Source organism: Coenobita brevimanus, chromosome 64, assembly GCF_032717465.1.
Source record: "Coenobita brevimanus isolate Jiangsu-jjx chromosome 64, ASM3271746v2, whole genome shotgun sequence".
In the NCBI taxonomy this organism is placed as follows: Eukaryota; Metazoa; Arthropoda; class Malacostraca; order Decapoda; family Coenobitidae; genus Coenobita; species Coenobita brevimanus.
In genome coordinates this window covers 29,564,825-29,589,805 of record NC_137017.1, presented here as the reverse complement: position 1 = coordinate 29,589,805, position 24,981 = coordinate 29,564,825, and the positions used below count along the sequence as shown (strand labels likewise).

The 24,981-nt window shown below is 41.2% G+C and overlaps 1 protein-coding gene across 1 annotated transcript in view; it reads left to right on the top strand.

The window, feature by feature from the left end:
- The first annotated feature begins 209 nt into the window (after positions 1-209).
- Positions 210-24,981, top strand: part of LOC145404722 (uncharacterized) — a 385,254-nt gene continuing 360,482 nt past the window's right edge. Inside the window, exons 1-2 of the mRNA XM_080276272.1 lie at positions 210-255; positions 821-953. Coding sequence (XP_080132398.1) covers positions 210-255; positions 821-953 — 179 coding nt within the window. The remainder of the gene's footprint in view (positions 256-820; positions 954-24,981) is intronic.

The window sequence follows — 24,981 nt, the reverse complement described above, 5'->3', positions numbered from 1 at the left end:
AATTCAACAGGTGTTCTTTGGGGGATAATACTGAAACCTTTTAATTCAACAGGTGTTCTTTGGGGGATAATACTGAAACCTATAATTCAGCAGGTGTTTTTTGTAGGTAATTCTGAAACCTTTTAATCCAGCAGGAGTTCTTTGGTGGTAATACTGAAACCTTTTAATTCAACAAGTGTTCTTTGGCGGGAATACTGAAACCTATTAATATGATAGTTTTCTGTGTAACAAAACTGAAACCTCTTAATTCGGCAGGTGTTACAAGGTCTTATTGCTTTAGTGGTAATACTGAAACCATTTGCCTGGATCCGTTTTCTTTCACGGTAATACTGATACGTGTTAACAGGGCAGGTGTTAGAAGCTGTTAGAGTTCTTCAGTGGTAATACTGGAACTCTCAATCCAGCGAGGCTTAACTGGAGGTAATATTGAAACCTTTAACTTCTGCATGTATTAATTGGTATAATGGTTCTTTGGCGATAATAGCGAGATATTTAAATTCATCAGGTATTCTGTCTGTCTACCTATTGCCAGACGCCTCAATCCCGTAAGAGGTGGCCACAAACAAATCGCCTCCATGTCGCCCTGTCTCCCGCCATTTCACTGCCCTGCTCCCAGTTCACGCCCCCCTCCCTCATATACTTCTCCACTCTATCCCTCCATATCATCGTCGGCCGTTCCCTCCCTCTCCCCCCCTCCACCTCACTCACATACACTCTCCTCGTCAGTACTCACAGGTGGTTAAAATGAAACCCTTTAAATTCGCCAGGTGTTAAATACTGTAACATGCATCATTAAATCCCGGTCTCCTGCCTCCCCCAGGTGTGGTGCGGACGGTGTGGGTGGTACAAGGTGGGCGGGCGGACCTCCCATGCGCGCCCACGCCCAAGCACGAGAAAGACTCCGCCCTCTTGGTACTCTGGTATCGCTATAGTGACACCATACCCGTCTACAGGTACGTCAATTAGAAATAGTTGCTGAATCTCCCGGGACATTTTTTTTTTAACACCAACAATCCGGTGTTGATGTGGACTTTGAGATGGTTTGGCCATGAGGAGACAATGGAGTATGAAAGACTGGCTAGGAGCGTATGTGAGTGAGGTGGAGAGGGATAAGGAAAGGGACTGACCGAGGATGAGATGGAGGAACAGGGTATAGAGATATATGAATGTAGGACTGTGTGTGAACTGGGTAGAAGGCAGCGTGATGGCGGACGACTGGACGACACATGGAGAGATCATTTGTGGCCATCTCCTCCGGGACTGAGGTGGATGAATATATATACAGTACAGGTTGATAGACAGCTATTTTTTATATAACAATATTGTGTCGATAATCACATAATCGTCCTTATTTCAGTATCATTACCTAACTCAGAATGATAAAGAAAATCATTTCGATGTTTCGTCTCTACTGTACTGATACAAATTCTTATCTGTATTGTTCTGTACTTAATTTCTCGCTCGTTCGTTAATCTATGTGCATTTACCAAACCATAGGTAATACTATATGCTCCTTCTGAAATTTGTTACTCCTCTTTCCTTTTTTATTTTTATTTTCTTAGCTACATGTTTACTCTCACGCAGCTAACAACCTCATATCGTTCCCTCATTTTCTCATCCAATACCTTCCACTAAGGCTGAACAACATGCCAGGTGTTAGGCAGGAAAAAATATCTAAATCCAGGTCCAGTGAAAGAAGCGATTAATTTCCCCCCTTGGGCTGTGTTCCGCTCGTTGTTTTTTCTTTTTTCCTAATTTCCTTCTCCTCTTCATTCTTCTCCTCCTCCCCCCTCCAAAATATCTCTAAGCCTTATTACAATGTGGGTCTTTTGTTGCCTCTAAAAATTCAATCCATCTTTATCTTCCGCTAGATAATACTGTATAACATGTAAGGAATATTTGAGTGTAAACAAATCTCACTTACGGCTGTGTGTGTGTGTGTGTGTGTGTGTGTGTGTGTGTGTGTGTGTGTGTGTGTGTGTGTGTGTGTGTGTGTGTGTGTGTGTGTGTGTGTGTGTGTGTGTGTGTGTGTGTGTGTGTGTGTGGCGCGCGAGCGCGCGTGTGCAGATCCACTATAACACCTTTGCTTTAACCGGATGAAGATCGCTAACTCCTTTCAGTTAAGTCGACAGCAAAGTGAAGAGTGAACTGGAGGGCCGACTGGCTCCATAATTACCAATACGACTAAATCCTGCCAAACAACCATGGCTACTTTAACCCCATGCAACCACAACTTAAAGCACTATTCACGCTGTGGGACTGCCTCAGTTCCATCACATTAAACAAATCGTCTATAACAAACTTCTGGTCATTTCCGTGCCGTAAGAAATAAATTTAAAAAACAATAAAAATAAAATAAACATCCCCTCCTCCTTTCGTCTTCCTGTTTCTATCAATTTGCTCTTCTTCTCGACCTCACATAATTCCTTCACTTAATATTTTCTCAGAAGATGGTATTACGCCTCTGTTGTTTCCTAAGCTCCCTTCAGCTTCCTCCCCCCTTACCCCCTCCCCTGTCCCCTCAGCACTGTCTCCTCAGCTAATTAGTCTTGCCTCTCGGGAAAAATATGAAAATAAAAAAGACAAAATTCCACAAGAAAATTTTTTAAATATCACAGGCATGTAGGATACTCTGTGAGAAGCAAATGAGTCTCCTTTTACTTGTCCATATCTTCTTTATCAACACCTTCACCCCAAGCACGTCAGTATTACACTCCCCGAGGGACACTCTCTCTCTCTCTCTCTCTCTCTCTCTCTCTTCTTGGCATGGGTGCTCGTGCTGATGTTTGGTGTTTTTGTTCTACTAACTAATGTTCTTCGTCATGGCCTCACACCTTTACTTCTGGGCAGAGTGAACTAAAAATTACTATGTTTGTACCTGCGCTTGGCATCCCCAGACACCTAGTTCAGATTTTCGACTGAACCTTTATAATTACTTTGGAACTCAAAAATGTACAAAATGGGGCAAGCAGCCACAAAAAGACAGGCGCAAAACCACAAAACAACCAGCGAAAAACCACAAAAGAACCATCTAAGTATACTCGTAGGCAATTATTCTGCTGGAATGTGATTACAATGTGGGTCGTGCTTGATTTGAGAGATCCCTGTAGCCTGTTTGCTCTGTGATTCGTTCGTATCACATGAGTTACAAATACAAACAAATTATGTATCTACAAAAGATGTGGACCTCAGGAAACGTCCTCATTTACCAGCAAATCCTGTCTCTCCTAATTCAATTACTGCTAGTTCAAGACAATATTATGCATCTTAAAACAGCCCCCAGTAGTGAAGGGCTTAATGAAGGCTGTTTCTAAATTCTTCCAACTGGAAAGGCTTCTCCTGAGGTAAATAAATTCGCCTGGAGGTGGAAAAAATAAAGTACCTCATGGTAATAATATGAAGTGCCGTATGCTTCAACCTGAAATCGCAAAGTGAAAGGCAGTCCCCAAATTATTTACGAAGATTTTTGAAGGACGTGATAATGATGGAATTTATCTGGCCTTTCTATATGGTTGCTGTTCAAGTTCTGTAAAGTGGGATACAGGCAGACCATACTTAATAACCACAAGCGCTCCAAAAATGACAGAAAATTAGGAGTTCGCATTCCGTTTTGTGATTTAAGGACACGACCATAAGTTACGAATAAAATAATTTAATTTTAATCTCTTTAATTGCAGTAAATAATTTTTGTTCCTGCTACCACCAGAAATTACCAGATGATTATATTCAGCCTAGATACTTGCAAAATACATAGTTAATTTAAAACTCATTATCCTTTTCAAAATGAGGGATTTCATGGAATAAATATCGGATGTAGGATGCAGGAATAAAGCTTGAAAATACGTCATCTGGTTGAAGGACTTAATTTGTGACTGCTATATAAAATAAACACTGGAGCGGAGGCAATTGTATATGTGTGTGTGTGCGTGCATAGAGTTTATGTGATCTCAGCTATCAAAGTGTCCTCATACATTCACACACGTGCGTGCACGCACACACAAATTACCAAACATACTGTGCACGCACACACAAATTACCAAACATACTGTACACACACACACACACACACACACACACACACACACACACACACACACAAAATGTCATTAATAAAAGAAGCAAAGTGGCTGACCTCTGTGGCACAGGTGAAATTATGCTTAGTGTTGTATACAAATATGACATCACTAGGCCAAATTCTAAACATTATATTTGCATGAAATTATACTAATGAACCATGGAGTGAAATGGCCATACCCAGAGCTACGGCGGCAAGATATAATTTCAAGATAAATTTCAGAATACAGCTGAGGTTGGTACAGCGAGTGACGTGGAAGCCGTGGAGTGCGTGGGGCGAGAGAGCGAGGACATGCAGGAGTAATGTATGCTGCCTCCACCTGTCACAACCCTGCATTTAACTCCAGCACAGCTGAACTCGATCTATTTTCGTCATGGCAAGCAGTGCTACATACAAAGGGAAACTAATGTGTTAACCGACCATATACAAACACTTTGTAACGCCTTTACTATATCTCTCGTGATTTCAAGTATGTGTATGCTGTACACACACACACTGACACAGACACACACACACTCAAAATTTTGTATTATATATATATATATATATATATATATATATATATATATATATATATATATATATATATATATATATATATATATATATATATATATAGAATCCTAAAAAAAAAAAGGCCGTAAAATTATATTAATACATTTTGTTTTAGTGGTACATTTCACCAAAGAAATAAAGACAGTTGTAAAAACTTAGACGTTCAAAATCAATTGGGAAAAGGAAAGGCAGCTTAATTAAATACAGCTCTTGAAGTTATTCCAGAATACCTGGAGAAAAACATGACAACAGCGAGGAAAACTATATTCTTGTGTCTTACGATTGAAATATATCATAGTCCAGGAAACGACAATAAAAATGGGCGATACTACTCAGTAACATACAGGCATAATACAGAGAACAAGACTGCTGGAAATATTCTAGTGGAAATTAATAAGATATGATAAAATAGTAATAACAGCTAAAATCTTACCTCCAACGAGAGATATAATTCGGCTGACGACAAACACACTAAACAAGGCACAAGCTGCTCAACAACATACAAGCGCCGGTTTATTATATAGCAGAGCCTCGTTGGAAATAATAACGTGAAAAATATCAAAATAGGAGAACAGCGTGGGCCCTGGCATCATTTATTCACTGGTCTGCATACTAAATAGCTTCCTGTTGTGTGCCTACTGAATGACCAGTTAGCTTTGCTCAGTTATTTACATATGACCACAATGCCTCTCACTGTGTGTGTGTGTGTGTGTGTGTGTGTGTGTGTGTGTGTGTGTGTGTGTGTGTTCACTCGTAGCAATGTTTTTCAAGTATCTTCATAAACGTCACGAATTTTTAGACTGGTATATACATGGTGTATAATTAACTATTAATAGTACAAAGGTTATACATATAATAATAATTTCGAATAGATGCCATCCGGTAATATAATATTTACATGGGTATAATTACATGATAAATAATAACTGAGCCAATGAGTATCACATGGGGTTGTCAACGAAAATATTGTTCGTCTTCTGATTTTGGTTTATGATAATTTACTTTATTATTTGCGCCGTCTAGTATGTGACAGGTTTTTGTAAGTTGATGTGATTACCTACCAACTGATGTGATGAAATAATAATAATAATAATAATAATAATAATAACAACAGCCTACAACTACTACTACTACTACTACTACTGCTACTACTACTACTGCTACTATTATTATTATTATTATTACCCACTCAAAGACAGTATGCCCTGAAAGCGGTTTGAAAGGAAAATTGTCTAGGATGCCACAGATTATGACAGATGACTTGAGGGTCCCATAACTGAGAAGAGGTTGAAAAGCACTGGTGACCCTGAAGGCTGTGTGTGTGTGTGTGTGTGTGTGTGTGTGTGTGTGTGTGTGTGTGTGTGTGTGTGCATAAGGACCTTACCACGGAACAAAAAAATCCGGAACAGTACAGCACACCATTACACCACACAGTACAATACAGCACAGCATATTAAAATACACCTGAATTCAGCATTAAGAAAAACATCACAGCACAGCACGGCACAAAACAATACTAAACGTAACTGAACAGAACCAAATTCAGCTGAACTCATCATAACAAAACTGCGCGCACACACACACACACACACACACACACACACACACACACACACACACACCATATCAATGCCCATAACATCGTAACCACCCAACAGTCACCCATTTACATTTCCCATTTAAAAGTGGTGTGTTTGGAAGCATTTTCCCCCAGCCCACCCCCACACACAAACATTATATATCATCCATAAACACCCATAAAAACAGCAATATCCACATTTTAATCTACGTTTTTTCAATAATTCTCGGCCCTACAGTTAATTCCTTTATGACCTTAACACTTATTATAGTTCATCACTGCTACCGCCTGACCGTTTTTAATCGTCACTATTTTGCTTAGTTTAGGAAAGACATTTCTGACTGAAGGGGTTAAAAACATTATCCAATTATCGGTTTTTGTACAAGGGCGTCTTTTATTGGTGATGCTGTCTAAATAATCACCACCACCACCACCACCACCATCAATCATCGTCGTCGTCGTCACCCCAGCCTCTTTTTACCACGAAAATATGGGGTGAGGCAGATTCCAGAATGCAAGAAATTGGAAAAATATTACAGAGGAAGAACTCATCACCATCTTGTTTCACTCACCAAGGAAGTCTCTAGATGCCCGACTACATCCCTGGGGAACAACCGTCCACACAAGTGTTTTATTCAGCTTAACAGAGAGAGCCTAGGAGTGAAGGGGTTAGTTCTAGTGATACCGTTGCACTCGTAAGGAGATACTCAATGCTTACGACAACTGGGTGTGATTTCTTTTTAGGTCGTCTTTTAGGGGACTTTGATTTTGTAACGTCTCTTCCTTTGCTATTTATTCTGCACATTACACGTCAGTATCCTCAAGAATGATATTTATGTACACACTGTCGATATTAAAGACATGTCATTAAAGTGTAATGTGTAAAATAAATCGCTAACAACCAGATACTACGATGCCTTCCATACCACTTATAAATATGACCCTACGAACCCCCTCGGGATAATGACGTGTATTTTCATTATTCTTTGCCCTCTCATGGTCACAATTACTCTGTCACTCTATTCCAACTGAAGTCTGACGATTTTATCCAACTGCGTGAGTCTTAGGAGCCTGAGAGCTTTAATATGTAGAGACGTGGAGAGCTTGAGAGAGAGAGAGAGAGAGAGAGAGAGAGAGAGAGAGAGAGAGAGAGAGAGAGAGAGAGAGAGAGAGAATTAAAGCTTGAATTCTATATTTTCCCTAATATTTCGCTACACAGAACACAAAGGCTTTTCGTCTCATTAACTCTCCTCCTCTTACTGACTCCCTTCAACCTCTGTCTCTTCGCCGCACTGTTGCATCTTTATCTCTTTTCTATCGCTACTTTAATGGTCACTGCTCCTCTGAACTGTGTGCTTGCATTCCTCCACCTCTACGACTGGCGCGTAGCACCCGTCTGGCAGCAAACTCTCATCCCTTTTCTGTCCAACTCTCTAATGCAAGAGTTAACCGTTACTCCCAGTCTTTCATTTATGCAACAGGTCAGCTCTGGAACTGTCTCCCTCTATCTGTATTTCCTGCTGCCTATGATCTCCAGTCTTTCAAACGCAGTGTGTCCAGGCATCTCAAAATGATCGGATCTTGAATTTGGCTCTCTATTGTATTTTGTTTTTCTCTTGGAGGGAACTGTTACTGGGGGCTCATGGCCTTTGGTTCCTTCTTCCTCGCATAAAAAAAAACAAAAAAAAAAACATTCAAGGCTCTATGTAGAGAAAACATAGAACACAAGCTCTAACCTCTCTCTCTCTCTCTCTCTCTCTCTCTCTCTCTCTCTCTCTCTCTCAGCCTTTCCACTTGTCACAGTGGATCATCTATATAACAGACGTGTCCACTCAGCTTCATATAGGCGTCCTGTACTGAAAAGATCCGTCACTGTCCATCAACTACTTCCACACGATTATTCCATCTTATTCTGTCCTAGCCACCACCAGACGATTTTATTCAGCTTAGAAATGACGACCTAGGGCTGAAGGGGTTAACATAGCTGGGAAGTTGTTATGGTCTTGAAAATTATGGCATGCACGTATTTAGCTGGTTCAGTGAATCAGATGACTTTTTAAATCTTGTTCCTGTTTCCTCTAGACGATTTCTTTCACCTTTGGGCTCGTATTCTCATCGGGTAAGGAAGCTCCCTAACACCTTTTCCTTACCGATTTCTTTTTGGATATGGCTGGCTAATATCCTTTCGTATGTTATTTGTGCACAGCATGGCAATGATTGAGTGATTTACGTAACACAGAATTGGAAAGTAAGGTGTAATAAGCAAAGTAAGCCACTTGGGGAAAGGTGTTAGGGAACTTCCAGAACAGACGAAAATACTGGTTGAACTGGACGGGTTAGATACATCGTTCATTAACCCCTTCACTGCAAGACATCTCCTGTAATCAAATCGTCTAGTGGTAACAAGAACAGCAACAAAAATAATTCAGTGGAGTGATGAGGTTAAGAACACAATATGTATGATGTATAGTGTGATGGTGAGGCTGCAGTAATATGAGTACATCTGGGGGCAAAATTTCGCCTAATATTTAACATCATCTAATTCCCACTTTTCTGACTAGCATTTCAAAGCTGAGATAGACTGTAATGTTCCTCAGCCCATACACGACTCCCTCTGATATGGTTCGTCATGGAAGAATGTGACGGGTATGTACTAAGTATGAGGTAAACGTAGCGCTATAGCTGGTGAGCTTTTGACTGTATATTCCACATCGAGCTGTATTTCGCCATGCACAAAACATTGCCCCGTCATGCATACACAATGACATTACACGTACTGGCTGTATTCATACAACAAAAAAGCAATTTTGTGTTGTCTGATGGTGAGGGTGTATAACCAGGAGCATAAACCGTGTATGCAATACTGCCTATTTATGCAAAGTCATTGAAAGCATAAGTTTCAACTTCATGCATGATTAACGCCTTCACTCCGGTGGCCTGTTTTACTGATTTATTCTTGCTATTTACAGGCGATTTTATTCCGCTTTGGGGAGGCATATTTTAGTAAATGAAGCCTGTCCAGACTGAAAAGTGTCGCCAAGGTTATACAGTATATTATTGCCTGGAGATTAAAATGAAGGTAACGCCATCGGACTGAAGGAATTACTAACGAATAAAGTACCGGGTGATTTACTACTTTGAGGCCCCGGAACAGTGGCAATATATGCGTTAATTAATTAATCATGTTCTAAATGTGAGATACTCCTCCGTATCTAAATTTAAAAGAGACATACGTTGGAAATGAAATGCCAATCTCTCAGCAGCGCGTCACTGAGTGGGAAGCAGATGGTCAATCAAATTGTTCCAACCATCATCCCTTACTCGATACATGACTGCGTATTTTTATTTATCCTGATTTATTTTGAACTATTCTAGGCTATGGGGTCACCTTAGGAAAAAAGGATTTTAGAAAAAGCCTCGCACACTTGATAAGCTTTGTGAAAAACTTGGAAGCATACAGCCATCCCAGTGCATAAGTTACAGCGAAAATTTGCTAGGTTGGACCAATGATAGTAATGATGCTTAAACGCCAAAGGAGACAGCTTTTAAAATTTGCTGGAACTTTGGATGAATTGCGGTAAGGTGAAGAAAGCATGTATCAAAGTTCACGAAAATTCCTTTATTAATAACGTAAATGTTTAAATCATTCTAGGGCCTCAAAGTAGTGAATCACCTTATATAGTGCGTATATATCACAGCGACGAGGGCCCGTAACAGGAGTACATGCAGAGAATTGCGTCATGCATGCAGTACTGTCAAGTCATGCAACACACCGGAATCAAAGGCACTGCTAGCATTCATGACACAAAAATAGAGTTTATAGTTTGTATTCCCCATGTGGTGAGGGAGCATAAGCGGAAGGATTGGCCGCGTATTCCACTACGCATGCAATACCGACTGGTCATGCATAGTCAGGAAATATTATGTACTGATTGTGTGTGTGTGTGTGTGTGTGTGTGTGTGTGTGTGTGTGTGTGTGTGTGTGTGTGTGTGTGTGTTTACGTACTTACTAATGGTGAGGCAAAAAAAGGGTGGGGGAAGGGGGGGCTGCATATTCTACATCGAGCAGTATTCAGCCATGCATACAGTACGGTTCATTCATGCACAATAAATGAAATCGTACGTTCTAACTGCATAAAAAAAAAAAAAAAAAATAGTCTGATGTTGAGGGACGAGTTGCAGGAGAATTATGCTTTATCTTCCGCCATGTATACAATATTGGCCACTACAGAAACAACGAAATATACGGTATGTATGGACTGCATTCACGGCATTAAAAAAAAAAAAAAAAAATGGCACAGGGAGAATATGCAGGAATACAAATCACACAAACACACCGAGCATTACCATTATCCCGCCACGCATGCAGTATTAACCAATCATGTAAATTATGTGTACCGACTGCACTGATGAGCAACGAAAAGCATTATGTTCAGTCTGATGGTGTTACGGTGCATAAGGCGTAGCAGTAGTAGCAGTACAGGTAGTAGTTGCAACTGTAACCCCTGGTTCATCTGAATGTGTACTCTGTGGACTACAGGCTGAAGTTACCCCCTTCTACAGTCCACCATCCTCGTTTCTAGACACAGGAAAGTGATGAGGGATGTTTGTATACCAAGGCAGCTCCACCGATTGGTCATATCGGTGCCGTTACTTGAAGGCGTCCCTCTCTAGCATGACGTCGCTCTGTATTCCACCAAGCATAGACAGCTAATCATTCAGACATAACCACAGAAGTCATACTGCACGCATTTATCATATTTACAGCCAAAAAGTATGCGTAGGGGTATAAAAAGAGGAATATCAGCCGTAAATAACTACACAGCGGGCAGTATTCCACCACGCATGCAGTATTGAGCCGTCATGCATAAGCAATAAAATGCATCTGCTTGAGTTTACAACCTGTTGACTGTGGGCGAAAAATTTCAACATGTCGGGCGCTTTTATTTTATCGGTGAATTTATCCGGCGACAGTAAAGTGTGCCGGTCCGGTCCACCGACACTTTTCGGCGCCCATAGTTGTTGCCCCCCCCCCCCCCGCCAACTGTGGCTTCATTACCGAAAGTATATACCAAGAGAATCTGTATCGTTGTCTATTATGTGCTTTTATCTATCTATCAATCTACCTGCCTACCTACTGACGTGTGCCTACCGGTATGTCTACAGTATCTGCCTACCGGTATGTCTACAGTATCTGCCTACCTACCTATTAATCAATCAGTCAGTATCTACCTACCTCCCTACCTATCAGTCAGCTTACCTACGTACCAACCTATTAATCAGTCAGTCAATATCTATCTATCTACCTCCTACCTATCAGTCAGCTTACCTACCTACCTATCTACCTACTTACCTATCAATCAGCTTATCTATCCATCTACCTACCTACCTACCTATCAATCAATCAGTTTATCTAACTATCCATCTACCTACCTATCTATCTATCAATCCAAACCTTTATTCCACAATCAGGAGCATTGGAACCTACAGCAGAGAGGACCAGTCTATAATCCCTGAGTGGTAACTCGCCTTGAATGTCTGAAATAAGCAGCCTAGCCCCAAACCCCTACGCTACAGATAAGTCAATAAAGAACTGGATGAAAGAGGATTTTATTGCCACGGATATTCTCAAAAACGAAAATAATGAGCATGAATATTATTATCATCAAGACCGATGTTTATAACTTTCTTTCCCATTTAATGTTGATTGGGGATAAATTTATGCAGGGAAGACGGAACCAAAGGTCAGAAGCCCTCAAAATTGTTCCCTCCAAAAATAAACCAAAACAAAATATAAGAGCCAAATTCAAGACCTGCTCATGTCAAGATGCCTGGACACAGCTTTTGACAGACTGGAGGCCATAGGCAGTAGGAAATACAGAAAGAGGAATATACAAACATTTACATTAGGCAACACAAATGCCACCACAATCACTCGGAAAAAAAAAAGAATGGGTAAAAATATCCTAACCCCTTTTTTTTTATCCACCAGCAGGGATGAACATAAATACAACAACATATGTATTGGACGCAGAAAATGTTACCTATTCCTAACATATTTATCATAATCCCTCTCCTTGTGGCATCACTTTGCATCGACGTATGAACTAGTGGAATGAAAAAAAACAAAAAAAAAAAACAGGAAAGACATCAAAACGACGGGATTAATGGACACAGCTTTTGTATCACAACGAAAGCCTGTGACAATTATTTTTTTATATTAATGTTACCACCACGTCAAGTTAGAGTGGACAGAGCAAGTTCACTCTGAAATATCAGAGCCATTATCATCTTTAGCTTGATGATGGAGAGAGAGAGAGAGAGAGAGAGAGAGAGAGAGAGAGAGAGAGAGAGAGAGAGAGAGAGAGTGTGTAATTCACCGGGTCGGTCAGGATCACTTGATGGTCGTGATCGTCAGCTTTTACCCTCCCGGAAGAGAGCTGAGAGCTCATATAGTCCGATCTATGGGCAAGGCTGTGACCTTCACACACGCACACACCCGTCCCCTTGCTCAAGGGGGACAGTAACCACCCACTTCGTCAGTGAAACTTTTCGCAACCTGAGCGAGGCGCGAACTCCCGTCCACCAGTTGGCAAGCGAGAGCGTTACCACTGCACCAGCGAGCGGTGTGTGTGTGTGTGTGTGTGTGTGTGTGTGTGTGTGTGTGTGTGTGTGTGTGTGTGTGTGTGTGTGTGTTAATCGTCGTTGCAGCAAAGTCATTACGAACAGTTGGCAACATGTAACCCTGGGACACAATAAATGTGTAGCAGAGGTCTAGCATTTGGTACACCTGACAACCCTGACAATCACATGTTTGAAGGTGACACTGACATGAATGAACGGAGGCGTCAAATATCAGCTGAAATGGCCAAGTAGCTGTGATGATGCATGAACGTTGGAAATTGTAGTTATATTTCCATTTCACACAGACACTGTCCCAGGTTCATGTATGGCCAACTGTACGTGGAAGCCAGGTTGAGTGGGCTGTATTATTCGTAAATTCGATAATAGATAGCTAAAGTAAGTGTTAATTCCTTGGGGAAATTTAATGGACGGGGTGTAAGCAGAGGATTAGTGGACGAGGTGTAGATAGAAAAGTAATGGCCTGGATCAAGATGATAAGTATACTAGCACTGGATGGAATACACAGCCACAAACTAAATCAAGAACCAAAATTATTGACGTGGGAGCTTCTGCACCATTCAATTAATGTCTTCGGTGTGGTGTGACGTGGGAGTGCGACGGTGTAGTGTAGTGTGGTTTTGGTAAAGTTGCACAAGACTACGGGTGCAAAGCACTTAGCGTCCGAATATCGTCAGTGTGGGACAGACGGACAAAGCCGCTCCTAGAAATGCTCCCGTATTAAAAAAAAAAATAAAATAAAAGTTAAAATTTCGGTGGACTGACTAAACGTTGTTATTACCCATCTGCATGCGGGTGACGTCCCTTTCAGTTTATTCTTGATGTTGCAAAAAGATTTCATTGTTTCGAAAAGGCCTTTCGCAGTGAGGAGGCTTAATACGGTTACAAATAACTAATGGCTACAGTTTAAGCATCGATTCCAGGCTGAATAAAATCGTTCTGTAATGGCTTAAAGTAAAACTGAAGAGACATCTGGCTCACTGGGTTATTAAAAAAAATAAATAAATAAATAAAGCTTCACACACACACACAAACACACATTTTATATATATATATATATATATATATATATATATATATATATATATATATATATATATATATATATATATATATATATATATTGCACCGAATGTGTTTACGCGGAATAGGTTTATGTACACCATTACACCATATTACGAGCCAAGAAACTGAAAGTCCAATACCTTCTTTGTGTGCCACTTTCGCCCGAAATCACGAGAAAAGCGTCATAAACTCCTCACAGCGGGGGGAAGGGTGTGGGAGCCGGGAAAGGCTGGACCCAGCGAGGCATGTATACTACCCTCATCCACTTAATGCATAAATAAATGAAAAAATATCGGCGAAGGAAGAAAAATATGGAGTGCGGAACCTCGTTATAAACTACGCTTTCGACCTGCGGGTATTTATTTGCGTGGTTGTGTAAGCGACCAGGCGTGGATGACAGCTGGTCGAGTTCACTTACATGGCTCGCAGTCCGAATAAATCTCTTCTCTTCGCCTTCCTTCCTTTCTTTCTTTTTTTTTTTTTTTTCTTTTTTTTTTTCCATTATATCAGTTTCTTTACAATATCTGTATCCGATAAGAAGAAAATATTCATAAAAATGAATGATGCTGTTAGGTGAGGGTGTTAACCATCCAATCAATGCAGGTGACAACTACAGCCTACACTGAGTGTCAAGCCAAGTGATATTTTGCAGTCCAGAGAACAAGTTTCTACGTTGGGTGCTAACATATAATCAGATGGACGTCTATAAGAATAAGTTCAGTGAGTTCAGGTATTTCAGCTAATTATGGTCCATGTAGTTTTACATCCGGGAGAAGGGTTTGGGCTTACTGCTCACACAACACTGCTCATGGATGAGCGACTGCTTACTCTCCCTTTATTTATTTGGATTAAGCGACATAGCTTCAGGCCCCTATGTGCCTGATGGGGCAAGAAAGAACTTGATAACATACATATATACGTACATAAGAGCATAAGAAAAATTAGATAACTGTAGTAGGCCTGCTGGTCTGTAATACGTAGCCACTGTTTAACGGTATGATTGCACTACGCGAATAAGACAGTAAATTAAGAAAAGAAGGTCCATCCCCCTCCACCGAACGATCTTACCTAAACTCTCTGGAAAAGGTGGTGAGGAATATCATGCAGCACAGAGGAACGAAAGTGAAAAGGAATATATGGTACCACAGTAACGCATGATATCTATATCTATCTACCAGTCACTTAAACTAAAATTATATATATATATATATATATATATATATATATATATATATATATATATATATATATATATATATATTAGCAGATCTATACAACATCATCACGATTGATTTGTGGCTTATGCGTTAATGGTCCACGTTCGTAGAAAGTATCATTTATATTAATAACACTTTAATAAGAACTGCCTGCTACTATTTAGTTTGGCAACTTATTCCACTCATCCACCACTAAATTACCAAACCACCATAGACATAGTACTTTTTATACTGAAATTTACTTAACTTAAACCTGTTTGTATGCGATCCTTCCTAGTTGCTTTTGATCAAAACTTTGTTAATACCTCCTTTATTAAATAACTTCATCCACTTAAGCTCTTTTATTTAGTCTCTCCTAACTATTCATCTCTCCATTAAGCACAAGATCATCATCATCATCATCAATGAAGCAATAAGCATCATCGTCATCATAATTGCCACGTTCACAAGGGGTGGGGGGAACCAGCGCTGGGCTCTTTGATCTTGATGGGGACACAAATCAAAGGAGATACACGTCCTACGAAGCGACTCCACCCCCTCCCCCGCCAACCTACCCACCACATTAATAACTTCAGCCCAACGATGTGTTTTTACATTTCTAGCATGTCAAAGGCAGTGTGTCCTAACATCATAAACTAAGATGTCTTCAACTGGCTGCGTTACGTGTTCTAAGAGAGTTTCCAAGGCTACGCCACTACTCCCTTCTTTGGAATTCATCGGTACGAATGTATGTATGCATGTATGTATGTCTTAAGTCTCTAATTATCAAAGTAGGTGTGTGTGTGTGTGTGTGTGTGTGTGTGTGTGTGTGTGTGTGTGTGTGTGTGTGTTTTGTAGTCTCCCAACATCTGTAAGAAAATATAAAACGACCGAAATCCCATTTACATGAGGCTTATGGAAGCGTGTAATAGATATTTTTGATGTCACCAACACAATCCTATTGGCGTTTTACCGGAAATTGGTATCTGATGCGACGCAGCTAAACCCCTTCACTATGAGAGCTCTGGTGTTGGACAGGGACGCCTTCGTGTGTTGGCATCGATATATACGGGCGGCTCAACTGCCTGGTTATACAAGCATCCCTCACCTACATCCCTATTCCATGAAAAGAGGATGGTGAACTGCAGTAGAAGGGCAACTTTTTAGCCTACAATTCACCTGTTTCACGTCTCAGATGAACCTGGGGCCACAACAACAACAACAACAACAACAATAATAACAACAACAATAACAACAACAAGAGCAGCAGCAGCAGCAGCAGCAGCAGCAGCAACAGCTACAACAACAGCAGCAGCTGCAACAACAACAGCAGCAGCTGCAACAACAACAGAGGGGTTTCTACTAAGCTGAATAAACTCGACTGCTGGTGTCGATATAAAAGGTAGTTGACGTCTTTGTACTGAAGTGGTTACTGGAGAGCCAGTATCCCCTGTAATGCAGTTAACACCTTTCATCCAATACGGTATATAATATTTCTATTTTATTCTCCCTACCTCCATGCGATTTAATTCAGCTTAGGGGAGACTTTTTCCACCTGGAGGGGTTAGATACAGCATTCACTGTTTCACTTCAAACGGTCTCTTCAAAGCTACAAATAATAACCTGTGATAGTAAAATTTTATATAAATCACGTCACAGCAGTGGAATGAGATAAAGTGCATGACGGAAAAATCATCGGAAAAGGCAGAGATGTTTTAGTGAATTAGTGAATCTTCAAGGCCGCCAGGAATACCGGGAAGTATGAAGGAATAAACTGGAAAATAGAGACGTGTTAGTGAGTCCATTACACTGACGAGATTATACAGTCAGACCGTAAAAGGATGAGGCGCTGTAGTGACACTGAAGCTGACATAAATAAATCTAAAAATAAAAAAAAAAATGAAATGATAAAGGGAGAGGTGCTATACTGAGTCTCATAAGTCCAAGGAAATACGATCAAATAAGCAGGAAAAAAGGGAAATAAGCTAATACAGCGAGGGAAATAAGTGAAAGAAAAAGAAAAACAGCGCCAAGGAGGAGGTGCCAATGACCTTTGCGTGCCAGCAAGGATACGGTAAACATGTGTACCGTTTTATCGGTGTGTGTGTGTGTGTGTGTGTGTGTGTGTGTGTGTGTGTGTGTGTGTGTGTGTGTGTGTGTAAAAAAACTGTGAGACCTAAATAGCACACACGGCTCAATCAAGGTGAATGTATTAATTTTTCTCCAGTGTGTGAATGTCATGTGCGTCATTGTTCTGAGCTCTCTCTCTCTCACTCTCTCTCAACACTGACTTTTTCCACTTTATGTGTAACTCCATGTGCACATCCTATCACGTACATAGGCAGTTTTGAGTGCGCATTTTTCTTAACACACGTGTCTCCTCAGTGTATAATTTTTAATGGATATTTTTTTTTTCCCCGAAGCGTTGGTGTTCCATTTGTATGTATAATATTTTACGCTAAAGGTTAGCTAAAGGGATGTATTCTTTCCTGTTATGTGCGGTTCATTTATGTGTAACTTTTGCTGTGTGCATTTTCACTGTGTATGCATGTGTTTTTCATCGTGTACGTGTTTTAAACCGTGTGGATATCTTTCGTGTGTATAAAGAAAAGCACAACACGTTACATACAGCACAATATAAAACATGGAAGAACGTCTGATGTATTTCGGTCACCCTGAGTGCAAATAGGCTAATGCTTCTGGTAATTTTGAACAGTCGGAAGTAAATAAAACGGCAAAAACATACGCTATCGCAGAGTCCATTACGTTTTCATCTAACGTAGGACAAGGGTTAATGAAGGCTATATACAAGCCCTCCGGATGGAAAACTCTAATAAGCTGAAAATAATCGTCTGGGTACTGATCCGCAAACGTCATTATCCCCTTGGTTTTATACTCTACATTAACTTGGCCCAGATTTTCGTCCTTTTGTGGCTAATTTCGCGTAGCTCGGTGCAAAGGTAATGCTACGATTATACATCCTTTCCACAACAATTTTTTGTGGATAACACCATAATCTAGGAGTCAAATATTATTGTAGCTGAGAAAATTCAAGATGGAGAGTTAGTGTTAATAGATTCCAGTGGTAATCAAATCCAGGCTAAGCTAGTTGGAAAAGAGAATTGTGGTAGTCAGTTCTGCGCCAAGATGATGTGAAAATAGTACAGTCGTTGTCAGTTTTAGGCCAAATTAATGTCAGAAGACAAGTGCTCGTGGACCCATCGGGCCCCTCACACTTGCTCCTGCGGAGGGCTCTCGCGTTTATGTTCTGTTCTAGCGTAACGTTGTCACTTGGATTTTTTGCATCTAATCAATTGATCGTGTTATTTGCAGCTTCGGGAATGGAACCCAAGTTGTCCGAACGCAAGTCTGAAATACTTTGGTTGTACCTGTGGGCAAAAAATTCTATGCAGATCCTATGCCGGGCGCCAGGAGCAGCGTTTTTTGGTCAAAATGTAATCGCTCATTAAATATAGTAAAAGTTTTTCAATCGTGATGGGATCAGGTTTTTTCACATAAACGAATTTTTGCGATTTTTGTGCCAATTTTGGTAGGATCTGAATGTGTAGTTTCGGCTGCCCAAAACACACACACACACACACACACACACACACACGGCTACTGCTATAGTATATTAGAAGAGTGAAGTGGTAGTCAGTTTTAAGCAAAGTTAGTGTGATGGTGGTAATAGGTTTTAGGCCAAAGTACTGTGAAAAGAGTCAAGTGGTGGTCAGTTGTAGGCCAGGCTGAGAGAAAAGAGTATAGCAGTTGTCAGTCTTGGGTCAAGTTAAAGTGCAAAGAGTATAGTGTTAGTCGGTTCCAGGCTAAATTAGAGAGATGAGTATAGTGGTGCTCAGTGCAAGGCCAAGTTAATGTGAAGGGAGTATAGTGGAGTCCTGTCTGCCGGTGAGATTTTTCAGTGTGGTGCTGTGGCAGTGAAGGGGGGGTTGGGGGTGTTGAAGGGAGTGCTGCCCGCCTCGGAATTAATGGCGGGCGAGTGAAGTAGGCAGATAAAAAAAGGCGAAGAGGGGGAAATGGCTGAGAAAGAGAAAGAGAGGAGTTGAAGTAGGGACTCAGGAAGGAGGAGGAGGAGGGAAATGGTTGAGGCGGTGAAAGAAGAGAGTTGAAGTTGGGGGAAGGAAGAGGAGGAGAAGAGGAGAAAACAAGGAGGAGCAGAATGAAGAAAAATGGGGGTATGAGCAGGAGGAAAGAAAAGGTGGGAATGTGGAAGGCAAAAACTAAAAGGAGGAAGAGATGGAGGATGCGGGGTGAGGAGGTGGAGAAAGTGGAAGGCGAGAAGAGCAAAAAAAATACAAATATTGATGTTTTTTTATTTATCCCTTCGTGGATGACGATTTCCTTTGTAATTTATTCTGGCAATCAAACAGGCAACTTTATTTAATCAGGGGAGACTGCTTAGGGATTCTCAATGATGAATACAATAAATACAATCGTGTATAGTCAGCAAGAGTACAACAGCGAAGTCTAACCCAAGCAGTGCAACGTTATCTTTTCATATAATACTAGCACGGTTCCTGTCAATGCCCCGTAAAAATCTATCAATCAATCTATCTATTACCAGACGCCTTAATCTCATAAGGGGTGGCCACAAACAAATCGCCTCCATGTCGCCCTGTCCCCCGCAATTTCATTGCCCTGCTTCCAACTCACACCCCTCTCTCTCATATACCTCCCCACTCCTTTCCTCTATCTCATCCTTGGCCTCCCCCTCCCTCTCCCTCGCTCCATCTCACTCATATACACCCACCTCGTCAGACTCTCTCTCTCCATCCTGTCCACATGGCCAATCCACCTCAATGTGTTTCTAACGCTTCCTATCACATCCATATCCACTTCCTTATTTGTCAGTCTCTCTCTCAGTGTGACTCTACATGCTCTTCTCAAAGAACTCATGTCCACTGCCCTCACTCGAGACTTGTCCCTCCAACAAGGTCCAAGCTCCACTTCCATACGTTTGAGTTGGTATCACAGTGCTGTCATGCAGTAGCTTTTTCACTTCCATGCTCACTTCCCTGTTTCTTATTACTGCTTTCGAGAAAATAATAATAATAATAATAATAATAATAATAATAATAAAAGGCTATCCCTATGAAACCCCTTTGGAGCCCACTGGATAGTTCAGTGAAAAACAGAAAGACAGACACACTTTTAAAAATATTCATCAGATTCTGAACTGCGACAAGCATTCTGAATACATCTAAAAAGAAACACATTTATAAAAGAAGCTAACTAATTATAAACCATGACGTTGACTTATAATTAGGACTTGCCATTACCAAACTATTTTTCCTTCTCAGTATAAAAGAACCCATGGGTAATAAATGGACTAACGAAAACTTGACTCATCCCACCCTAAAAATCTCTAATGCTTAATAAAATGCAGTGACACTTCCGTGAATAAAGTATATATATATATATATATATATATATAAAGGTCTCCGGAGTGAAAACTGAAAAAGAGAGAAATAAAATGTAGGTAAGAAGATCCAAAAGAATCTAGACTGTAAGCAGTGAAGATTTTCTGATATGCAGGCGAAGTAAACAGCTAACGAGGACGAGGTGTGAGAGAGAGAGAGAGAGAGAGAGAGAGAGAGAGAGAGAGAGAGAGAGAGAGAGAGAGAGAGAGAGAGAGAGAGAGCTGGGGTAAATGAACTCTCCGTCTGAGAATACTGAACTGAGAAGGCTTGGGAAAAGTTTGCCAATGGCTTTCTAGGAAATTCGTGAGGGAAAAGAAGGTTCTAAGTATAAAGGAAAAATCAACAGCAACAGGCAAAATTATCCTTTCAAGAGGAAGGAGAGTGAAGACGGCAATTTCTCCCGATTCCTATCTATCTATCTATCTATATACCTAGGCTGCTTCCCCCAAGGAAAGGGAGGTAGCTGAGACAGGACGACTCACTCTCCATTTACTCATCCATTCAAACACATTCATTCGCATCTTAGCCCCAAAGGGGAGAACGGACAGATCCTCACCGCATCACACCGCACAAGGGTCAACTGCGCAATGCAATCAGTGACATCCACAGCAGGGCCCGACAGCAGAACTGGTTTACCCCTGCCACATCATAACAGACCCATCCCCTTACCCGCACCTGACCTGACTAGCTGATCAGACCAAATGCGGGAGAATATCCCCTCAGGGCTGCGTCATCACTTATTCATTCACAATTTCTCTCCATTTATTTCTGTCACGCACAGCCACTCTTCCTTGCTCAACAGACATCCCTCTCGCATCCAGTGCTCTCTTCACACTGTCCATCCATCCTATTCGTGGTCTTCCTCTCAGTCTTACACCTCTCACATCAGATCTAGTTATCTTTTTCACCAATTGCTCATTATCCATTCTCTCCATATGCCCAAACCATTGCAACACCCTCTGCTCAACTCTACCAGCCATCTCCCGAACAACTCCAGTTCTCCTTCGCACTTCATCGTTTCGCACTCGATCCATACGCGTCACTCCACACATACTCCTCAGACATCTCATCTCCATTACATTCAAACTTTTCCTCTCTGCTACACCCATATTCCATGTTTCAGCCCCATATAATGCAGTCGGTACCACAACACCCTCATACAGCCTTCTCTTTACATCCATTCTAAGCGAACGACATTTAAACACTTTTTTCATTCCTCCCAGCACCTTTCCTACTTCATTTATTCTAAACTTCACTTCTGCATCTATTCTTCCATCCACAGCAACATGTGACCCTAGATATTTAAAACAATCTACCTCCTCAAGCAACTCACCATTCAAAACTATATTCATCCCCCTACCATCTATCAACCTCGTACACTTCATCACTTTACTCTTATTCTCATTTACTTTCAATTTCCTCCTTTCACACACCCTTCCAAACTCCTCTACCAACTGTCTCAATCTCTCCTCTGAATCAGTCACCAGTGCAGTATCATCTGCAAACAGCAGCTGCTTCAGATTCCACTCTCCTCCATCAACATTTACCAGACTCAGACCACCTAAAACTCTTGCATTCACCTCCCTTACAACACCATCCATGTAAGTATTAAACAACCAAGGCGACATCACACATCCCTGTCGCAGCCCCACTCTCACGGGAAACCAATCACTCACAGCATTTCCCACTCTTACACACGCTCTACTATTTACATAAAAACTTTTCACCCCTTTTAGTAACCTACCATCAAGTCCATACAATCTTAAAACAGTCCACAAAGCCTCCCTATCAATTCTATCATACGCTTTCTCTAAATCCATAAATGCCCAAAACACATCCTTGCCTTTCACTAAATACTTTTCACACACTTGTCTCACAGCAAACACCTGATCAATGCATCCCCTCCCTCTCCTAAAGCCACACTGTTCATCACTAATCACTCCCTCTGTACCCTCTCTAACTCTCATAATTAACACTCTACCATACACTTTACCTACAACACTCAACAGACTTATACCCCTAAAGCTAGTACATTCATACTTATCACCCTTGCCTTTATACAACGGGACCACACAAGCACTTGCCCAGTCAATTGGCACCATACCTTTCTCAAAGCACACATTCAATAATCTTACTAACCAGTCAACAATAGTCACTCCACCACCCTTCAGGCATTCCACAGCACACCCATCCATACCTGCAGCTTTCCCTGTTTTCATCTCCTTTACTGCCTTCTCCACTTCCTCCTTCGTGATCAAAGAATCATTCAACTCTCCCAACACATTTATTCCTTGCACCCTTCTATCTGCCACAATCTCAGCCACCCTTTCCTCCTCTACATTTAACAATCTTTCAAAATACTCTGCCCATCTCTTCCTTACTGCATTAATCTCAATTAACATCCTTCCATCCTCTGCTTTTACTCGTTCTTCCTTCCCAGACTCTCCCTTTCGCACCCTTTTCACCTCCTTCCAAAACATTTTCTTATTCTGTTGAAAATTCTCTGTCAGCCGCCTACCCCACCTCTCATCTGCTGCCACTTTAGCATCACGCACAGCCCTTCTCGCTCTATTCCTCTTTTCCTTATACCTTTCATATGACATCTCATCCTTCCTCTGCAGCCACGCTTCATATGCACGTCTCTTCTCAGCCACAGCCATACTTACTGCCTCGCACCACCATTCACTTCCTTTTCTTACACCACCACCCACACGTCTCACACCACACACCTCTTCTGCATGCCCCACCACAGCACTCTTAAACAACTGCCATTCCTCCTCCACGCTGCCATTTTCCCGATCTTTCACTGCGTTCCACCCATCTTTCAATTTCTCCTGATACTCTATCTTTTTCTCTCTTTTATCCAACTCATTCACTTTCAAAACCTCCCTGCCACACCTAACCCTCCTAGCTCTCACCCATCTCTTACCTACTCTTAACTTTCCCTCCACCAGGTAGTGGTCAGACATTCCTCCACCCTCCCCTCTCAGAACTCTCACATCCAACAATCTTCCTATTACATTCCTAGACACAACCACATAGTCCATCAAGGCTCTATCAACAACCCTTCCACCCTCCTGTCTCACCCATGTATACTTATAAATATCTTTCTTCTCAAACAGCGTATTCCCAATCACCATCTCTCGCTCAACACACATCGCTATCATTCGTTCCCCATTTTCATTTCTTCCAGGCACACCATGCATACCAACTACGCCTTCAACTGCTACATTTCCCACTCTAGCATTCAGATCTCCCATCATTACCACATTCACATTCGCTCCAAAACTCTGCAGACACTCATCAACATCATTCCAGAAAGACTCCTCTCTTGTTCATCCCTTTCACTACCAGGCCCATATGCACTCACAAACACCCACAACTCACGTTCAAATTTCGCTTTCACCCACATCAGTCTTGATGACACCTCCTTCCATTCAATCACACACTGCTGTACTTCCGGACTCACTAACAAGGCCACACCTTCTCTTGCCCTTCCTCTATCAACACCTGACAATCTTCCATTCACACTTCCAAAAATAGATTCCCCCTTCCCTTTCATCTTCGTTTCACTCAAAGCTAACACATCCAACTTTCTTCTCACAAACATTCTCCCAATCTCCTCCCTTTTAGCCTCAATTGTACTACATCCACGCACATTCATAGACCCAATCTTCAGGGTACGGGGATAACTCCATCCCCCATCCCTTTCTCTGGCCTGTCTCTTTTTAGGAACTAAAAGCTATTTATTTCGTTGCCTCAATCCTCATACTTTGTGTGACTCTGGAACGGACTGGTGAAAGGAATGAAGCAAATTTTCTTAAAGTAAATTTTCTTGAAGATGAAGAAAATGAGGTAAGAAGGGTATGGTGTATAAAGCAGCCTCTTCTCAGGATTTCAAAACTTTCAAGATGGGAGTAAATTTATATATTGTCATCTTAGAGGAATCTTTCATAAGGTATGTCATTCTTGGAGACATTTATCATACTTCCTCATCTTCTTAATCCCTTGCACGTTGTTCATGTCTTTGTAATACCGACACAGATTGCATCAACAACATATCAGGCAATCTGATCATCATATATATAGACACAAACGATATTCTTTTCACTTGGTCTACAACATTCGTCTCTCCATCTTTAATGCCGGGTTCTGCCAACAGATTAACGCAAGAGTGTGATGCTAGTCACAAAGAAGGGCTATGGAAAGGATGTACAGCGGCAGCATTGTATTTTCTGCCACTGGGCTATGTAAGAAGTTGCAAAAGGACGAAAATCTAGGCCAAGGTAAAGTACTATACAGCAAGGAAGCTATTCCCTGAAGTCTACTTAGCTGACGAAAAGACGTTCTCAGTTTAAAAAAAAAAAAAAAAAAAAAAAAAAAAAAAGCAATTTCGTTCGCTTTCTAAAGAAATTACTCTATCTGGTAAAG